The 8,177-nt window shown below is 47.8% G+C and overlaps 1 protein-coding gene across 1 annotated transcript in view; it reads left to right on the top strand.

Moving 5' to 3' along the window:
* Positions 1-8,177, top strand: part of LOC113210928 (uncharacterized) — a 239,936-nt gene that overhangs the window by 192,958 nt on the left and 38,801 nt on the right. Inside the window, exon 6 of the mRNA XM_052267464.1 lies at positions 4,925-5,125. Within this exon, the coding sequence (XP_052123424.1) occupies positions 4,925-5,125 (201 nt within the window). The remainder of the gene's footprint in view (positions 1-4,924; positions 5,126-8,177) is intronic.

Here is an 8,177-nt window from a genome sequence, read left to right as displayed (position 1 = left end):
GGGAGGCGGGGGCGGGGCGACACCCGCGGGGCTGCCAAGGGCGTCCCGGTAACTAATAACAATTCCATGGTCAACATCAGCAAAAACGGAGCGCGAGCAACCACGCCAGCCTATCGGCGCGCGCACCACCGGCCTCTCTCCATCACCATCAATAGCTAGCTGCTCTAAGCTCCTCGTGTATCTGTACAGTTTGTGATAACAGGTTTGTACATTTACACGAACGCCGCCGTCAGTCGTGTCATGCCAACCTTGTGAACTAGTATCTATGATGGACGTGTGTGTGCGCAATGTGGTGCATTGCAAACTGCTGAACTATGCAACATGATTAATGAAAATACTGGTATTCTGAGTCTGTAGACCTGCAATTAGTGTGGTATAATTCATTTGCATCATTGAATACCACCGTTGATTTGATAATAATAACAATACGACTACCAGATAAGCTACCTATACACGCTAAATGTATGTGTAGTTTTCGGTGCAAACGTTCGCGTTTGCACAAAGTTGTGCGTACACGGCAAAAACGTCAGCTTGGTTTTCAAGCTGAGAATACCAGTTTTCAAGCAAATCGGGTAAAAACAAGCAACCCTCATTTGGCTGCTTGAAAACCAGTACGTTTTCCAAGCAGCTCTGCTTGAAATCCTCCAATGCGGCTTGTAATTCAAGACGGTCGGTCCGCCTGCTTGGATTTCGAGACGGCGGCTTGAAAAACAAGCAGAGCTGCTTGGATCTGGTCCCCTCTGCTTGGAATTCAAGCTGCGTCGCTTACCCGCCACGATTTGAACCGACGCAGTTTCGCACTCGTGTACGCTGAGTAGTGGCACAGTGGCGCGCTCTGTGTTTTACCCCAAACTACACACTACTCTTGGAAGTGGATTTGATATGACAGTTTCTGGCAACTTCCTTAAATTTAATTTCTAATTTTTTTCCCACTGTGCTCTCCTCGTTGTTTTTACTATCTAGTGAGTGAGGGTGAGCTCACTAACTGTGGATGGCAGCAAAGCCGTTGTATTTCCAACGTAATTTACTTAACTGAGATTGGGTTTAAAATTTTGTTCTGAATATTAGGGAAATGAGTATACCTTTACCATCAGTCCACTGTCACTTTTACGAGACAAAGGCAACAATGTTGGAGGGAAAGTTAATAACTCATTTGCTGGAACAAGAAAGACATGAATAAGAGAGATGCAGGGTCAATTGATTAGTGATATGTTTTATTATCAATTTGCATGTATGAATAATCTAATCTAATGGATGGAGCACTAAAATTCCTTATCAACATGATGGTATGCACAGTTGTGTACAGATTATACTAGCTATGTGTACGCCAGACCACGTCTCGCGTAACAGGCTTCGCGATATTTCACGAAACACTGTTCCGCTGCGACGCGCCTGGCGCACATATAGCTAGGCCTGCGGCGCTGACACCCAAGACAGGGTAATAGAAGTGTATATACAAGTTTTCGAAATGAAGTCTTTTTAATGATTTACCGACCATTTGATCATTTTCGGCTCATTTTTGTCAAGAAATGCCCCCTAGCACCTGAACGGTACAAGATAGAGCCAAACGGACGAAATTTTCGCCCGAATGACTCTACTTTGACAAGTTACCCCCTAGGAACCCATAAAAAAAATGGATAAAAAACATTTTGCGACCTGTAGTTTTTGATTTTTTTAAAAGCCAATTTTTGAGCTACAATGCTCATCTTCGAACTCGATCTGTCTTTTTTTGGTACAAAACGACCCTTAAATTCCCAGATCGCTATCTCAATTCCTTCTCGAGTTATCGCGCGGACAGACAGACAAACAGACAAACAGACAAACAGACAAACAGACAAACAGAATGAAACTTTTCGGGTCAGTGGAGTTATGGGCTTCGCTAATCGCTCAGCCAATCACAGCAAATAAATGTCTCGTAAAGGTGACAGTGGACTGATGGTAAAAGTATACTCATTTTCCTAATATTCAGAACCAAATTTAAGACCCAATCTCAGTTAAGTAAATTACGTTGGAAATCCTGTGAGAAACTTGATTAAATTCTTATGGTTTGGATACCAAACTTTTGGCTAAAACATAATTACACTAAACATACATAAACATATTTAGTTGTGACATTCGCATCACAAAGTTACCCCACACATTCTGAACTGCTTTGAGTAGCAAACAGAAAGAGAATGGTCCAAAAATATGAGGTGATTTAACATAGTTATACCACTCTATAACCAACGGCTTTGCTGCCATTCACAGTCAGCAAGCTTACCCTCACTAGATAGTAAAAACAACGAGGAGAGCACAGTGGGAAAAAATTTAGATATTAAATTTAAGGAAGTTGCCAGAAACTGTCATATCAAATCCACCTCCAAGAGTAGTGTGAAGTTTAGCGTAAAACACAGAGCGCGCCACTGTTCCACTACTCAGCGTACACGAGTGCGAAACTGCGTCGGTTCAAATCGTGGCGGGTCAGCGACGCATCTTGAATTTCAAGCAGAGGGAACCAGATCCAAGCAGCTCTGCTTGTTTTTCAAGCCGCCGTCTCGAAATCCAAGCAGGCGGACCGACCGTCTTGAATTACAAGCCGCATTGGAGGATTTCAAGCAGAGCTGCTTGGAAAACGTACTGGTTTTCAAGCAGCCAAATGAGGGTTGCTTGTTTTTACCCGATTTGCTTGAAAACTGGTATTCTCAGCTTGAAAACCAAGCTGACGTTTTTGCCGTGTACATTTCGATTCGCATGAATTTGTGCGCAAATATGTACGAATTTGTGTACATGAATGCATAAAAACATGCACTCCTACTCAAAAATTTGTGCAAATGAAACGTACGCACAACTTTGTTCAAATAAAACCCACAAATCCGTTGTGTGTATTGCGAATTTATCAAATGGTTCGAGTACAGAAGTACCACGTACTCCTCTCTTTCTCGAGGCTGTACTGATGATGGTCCCGGGAGGCCATGTCCCCCCGCACTCGCGCCGATAGTTGGATTGCGCTGATGCAAATCAAACTTCCCTCTCTTGCAGGGCGCGGCTGGCGGAAGGGGGCTGGGGGGTGGCGCTGCACGACCGGGGCCCCGCGGCAAGGGCAGTTCGCTTTATTTCCGACGACGTGAGACGAAAGCGAAAGAGGGACGCGCGTGAGGGAGAAAGAGAGAGAGTGAGATGGATTACGGTGGGGGGAAGAGAGAGGGACAGCAGGGGGAAGAACGGGCACAAAGAGAGAGGGGGGGGGGCGAACGTAACGGAATGCGAGCCTGATCGCCACCTGCCGACACTCGTAAACTGGCGCGTTAAATATTGCCGCTCGCTCAGCAGAGGAAGGAAGCGATGAAGTGGCGCACCCCCTCCCCCCCCCTCCCCTCCACCGGCCCCGCCTGGCCAGGTCGCGGCGTGGCGCGCCGGCCCCTCCTGAAACTCGAATGCTCGCGTTCGCTACCAAGAACAGCAATGCGAGCAGGTTTGGGGCTACTCTATGTTGCATGCATGCCGGAATTTTCGCAGTTCTTTTTGAATACTAAAATTAGTGGCGCGTATATTTCATTTTTTTGTGTCGTTGAATTCCTGAAAGAGGCCACAAATTAGCAGGAATACCTACAGTTTCCATGGGGGAGGCAACCGATTGGCATTCCAAAAGGAATTTTAAAATTTGGCGTTCGAACAGGAATGAAACAATCGTGTCATGTAAATAGGTGACCTCTCAGATTTTCGAAATTAATTTTTTTGTCTGCAGAAGCAAGTGGAAATAAGTAGTCGCGCGAATTGGGACCCGTCCTGGACGAGGAGAAATGGGCCGTCCTGATGGAGCTGTCTAGAGAGCCATTGTCGACCGGGATGCGCGCTATGAATCTCCCTTCGACGCGCCCCGCGCACCCGCGCACACCTCCCCCGCCTACAGATACACTACGACAAAAAACGAAGGAATTGTGGTAAGAGGACGGCCTGCAGTGGTCGACTCTGGTTTCCCTTGCGTTTCAGTTTTTTCCCTATACTGAGCGGTGCTTTCAGTGTGCGCGCGCGAGAGAGAGAAGGCGCTAGGCGGAGTGAAATTGCGATCTGACCTGCTCGTATATAATCCCTTGCCGTTATTCCTCCCGCGAGCCTCCTCCTCCCACCTTCTTCTCCTTCTCCCCCCTCCCCGTCCCCTCCTCCTCCTCCTCTTCCTCCTTCTGCTCATTTCTGCCGGTTGCAGAGCAAGTTGTGATAAAGTACTGCGGGTGCGTGCGGAGATGATTTTATATTTTCCTATCCCTTCGCCCTCAAAAATAATAATGGAGGAAAAAATCGAAGTGAGCATGTGTGAGCGGGCGAGGAACGGTGGAGCGCGGTGGTGAGGGGGTATCAGAGGGGAGGGGAGGGATGCCGCCGGGCCCTCCCGCCCTCTGCCGCACCACTCCATAGCGCCGAGTGAAGCGTGATTTCTCCGTGACGGACGAGCATGTGAATGCATTCACCATACCGTCACTCGCTTTGGTTATATGCACCCCGTCTGCCAAAGAAAGAAAGAGAGAGAGAGAGGACGGGGATGGGGGAGAGAAAAGCTAGAGGGACAAAATTCGCCCTTTAAAAGTTATAAGCCGTTTTTTTAAAGGAGGTTGTGGTAAGGGGTTTAAGGGAGAACACAGCATTTTCTCTGTCCTCGTCCTCGTGGCTGTCGGCAGCATGTGCGTGCTCTGACAACCCTCATATTAGTTTATCACTTTCACATGTATTTTTTTTAACCGCGTTCTCTCATTTTCTGCTTTTACTCTTGGTCGTGTTTCTCTTTTGCGTTTTGATCGTACAATCTCTCTTTATTTTCTCTAAGTTCCTATTTATCTATTATTGTTGTAATTTTTTCCCGACAGACCACAAACAATTTTTTGTTTACTTAGTCTGTACACGGTTATCGTTATCACTTTTTGTTTATCTGACGTTTCGTTTTGCGTTGCAGGGCGCGGAGTCGGCCTACACCCGGTCGGGCGCATTCGAGTGCCTCAAGTGCGCCGAGGGCTGCGAGGTGTGCGAGGACAACCGGCCGTGCGTCGTGTCGCTCAACTGGGCCATGCGCACCGCCCTGCTCGTCATCGTGTGCGTCATCATCCTGTGCCTGCCGGCCGTCGTCGTCTTCACCTGGAAGTACGGCCACGTCAAGGTGAGGCGACCCTCCTTCCGTTATGAAGTTTTTAGAAAAGTAATAATGTAAGTGCGGCGTGAAAAAATAAATCGGTATTATTTTATTCCTGTTTGCTGCTACAAATATTTTTTTTTTAACGTATGGCGAACGCGCTCCAACGCGTTTCAGGTAAAGCAATTTGCAAAGTGCTAATGTTTTTAATGGGTTTCTGAAAATGTTTCGTCCGGAGTGTTGTGCGCGAGGGCAGAGTACGCGCCCGTCCCGGAGGTGCTGATGAACTCGTTGGGGTGCGATACGATAGGCGGCGGAGCCGGAAATGAACGCTCTAGCCGCGAGCTGTGGCGTGGCGAGGCGGGGCGTCCAGGTCGCACTTCATTCCACTCTATTAATATGCATTACATATGGAAATACAACAGCTCGCGTGGCCGCTCTATCCGTCTAATCTCGCGGGCCGATGGATGGTGACGAAGAGGGGGTGAGATTGTAAACATGGCATTTTAATTAAATAACGATGTGCGTTGTTGTGTCCCTCTCTGTGTTTTGTTGTATTGCCACGGAGTTCCTTGCGCTCGGTATTGATGTGACAAACGATGTGGAAAGTATTGCAATTATAGTCTAAAATGTGTACTGAAGGAGAACAAGACCTTTTATTTTGACGAGAATAATAAAAATATACTTGAACGGGAACGCACAAAAGCGGAAAAGCGCATCAAGCATTGTTTTTAATGTCGTAGCGTGTACGTCTCTTCACCATGTTTATTATGTGGCCCGTTGCCTCGCCCGACCCCTCCGGGATGGTCAAGGGAGCCACGGTTGCGGTAGCACACCGCACTCCGGCCTTCGCGTCCCCGACCTCGGGTCGCATAATAATGTGCATACGTCCCTGGCGATGGTCGCGCCCGACCGCCGCTGGCTGCAGCTCGACTGCGCGGCGCACACCGTACTGCTCTGGCTAAAGGATGCACGGAGAAAAATATTTCCATCCGCTCACTGAATGTTTTGTCTCTTTCTCCTTACTTCTGTCCCAGCTCAAAACGACATACTATTTTGTCCTTATTGTATTGAGTTTAAGGGCTGTGCACTAATTTTTGGGGGGCTGCGATGCTGAGTTAGGCTTTTTAGCCCTTGACGTAGAGTGCAACGCAAAAGCTTCGATCTCTTTTTGTTTCTCTGTGGGGCGATCGAGGTGGCGACTGGTGTTGCAGGCGAAAGCCTCGCAACAACAAAAGCCTCGAGTGCTGTACGTTCTGCTTCGAAATTTGTCTCGAGACCCACTAGAGAAACAAAGCGTGCGGCATAATTAAAAAGAAAGGAAGCGATGAAAGGAAGAAAGGAAAGAAATGGGAAACAAACAGTTTCAGAACAGTTTGGTCGAGGACCGCTCTATGTATCGTAGCGATTGGGAGGCTGTGTGTTAAATCAAGTTGGAGTACCATTGGTTTTTGCCCAATAAATGATTTGTGACAGCCGGCGGGCCTGGGTGGGCACCATCAGTCGTGCGGCTCAACAACAAGTAGTCCGTGTAACAGGCCTCGCTTCACGCGCTCCAAAACCACACTAACTCCCCCCCCCCCTTATCTCTCTCTCTCTCTCTCTCTCTCTCTCTCTCTCTCTCTCTCTCTCTCTCTCTCTCTCTTGTCGTGATCGGTTTGATTTAATGCCTATGGATGTGGTGCCACCGCGGATCGCCGGCCCTCCAGGAGGAAGCGTCTCAGCCATAAACAGAGGCTAGGACACAGAGGTCGAGCATCACCACCAGTGTTCTCCCATGCTAATTTTTCCAGATTTTCCCTTTTTAAGCCTCCACGGTCTGGGTTTTTTGAGGACAAAGGGAAAATTTGTGAGGAAGTACCATAATTTGAGCTGCATTTGTAAAGGCACTAAACTTCTACTGCTCTCTAAAGTTACCACTTGATCACCTTTGTTTTTCCATTATGATCAAAGTTTCTCGTCTAGTTACAAATGTTTTGTAGGCTCTGAGGAAAAGTATGAAGCTTAATTGAAGCGTTTTGTCCTTGTTCCATAGCATATGCTCTGTTGTTACACCTGGCATCCGTTTATGGCTTTGCTTGTAATCTGGTGGCCTAGGGGCGCAAGGAAGGGGACAGTACGACGAGGGTGGAGCGCAGGCGGTAGGCCCAGTAGTATTGTTCGGCATTTGTAAGGGGCCTCCACTGGCGCGAGGCTCCCCTGCCTATCTCTCCCCACTCAACTCCTCCCCCCCCCCCTTCTATAGCCTTAAATATATAGTTTGCATGTCCCTGAGTAGGAGCTAAAGCTAGCTGATATCTTTAACATTACTGGGGGCACTTTCATATTTAGTGTTGGGCGTTTTAATCACATGGGAATCATCTATGCTAAAAACAGTCCAACATGAATTTGATCGTTTAGCAGAGTGTTTCGCGTCATATTACAAACTACCCCCCTCCCCAACCCTTTATAGATTTGGACGGCACGCGCTCATTAGGTCATCCTCAGGACCCGCCTTTGGGGGGACCTAAATTAAAGACCCCCCAGCTCGCGGCTCGAGGAGACTTCAGAGCAGGGGATCGCTTGCCTTTGTTGGACCTCAAGCTGGGCCAAGATTCTCTCCCCCTCCCCACCAACGTCCCCTTTCGCCCCACTAACCTCAACAATCTCTCTGCTCTCGCACACAATCGCAAACAATGTCGTCGTATTATTACTCCAACAATGCGTCTCCCTTTCAAATTTGCTGTATATATGAACAACTCTCACTGCTGCTGCTGCTGTTTGTTTTTCTTGGTAGAAATGGACTACCGGGACGTAGGGCGTGAGTAGAGTTAGTCCCCAACAGCAAACGGTAAAAAGAAGGAAGACTCTTGCTATGTGGGGCGGTTCTTACATTGCAGTTTTAATTACGTTTTCTTTATGAAAAATTTCATGGAAAGGAACGTTGTTGGATTTGGTTTCTTTATTTTCCGACTCCTCTTTTCAGGCCGTTTGGTATGGCACTGATACTCGTATGCGCCTCCTCATTTATTTGCAGCTGCGGCCACCAGCAGAAAGCGAGAGAGAGAGAGAGAGAGAGAGAGAGAGAGAGAGAGAGAGA

The sequence above is a fragment of the Frankliniella occidentalis genome, unplaced genomic scaffold (assembly GCF_000697945.3).
Source record: "Frankliniella occidentalis isolate FOCC.00 unplaced genomic scaffold, Focc_3.1 Scaffold53, whole genome shotgun sequence".
Classification (NCBI taxonomy): Eukaryota; Metazoa; Arthropoda; class Insecta; order Thysanoptera; family Thripidae; genus Frankliniella; species Frankliniella occidentalis.
The sequence above is the reverse complement of the archived record's forward strand: the minus strand, read 5'-3'. Positions and strand labels throughout refer to the sequence as shown.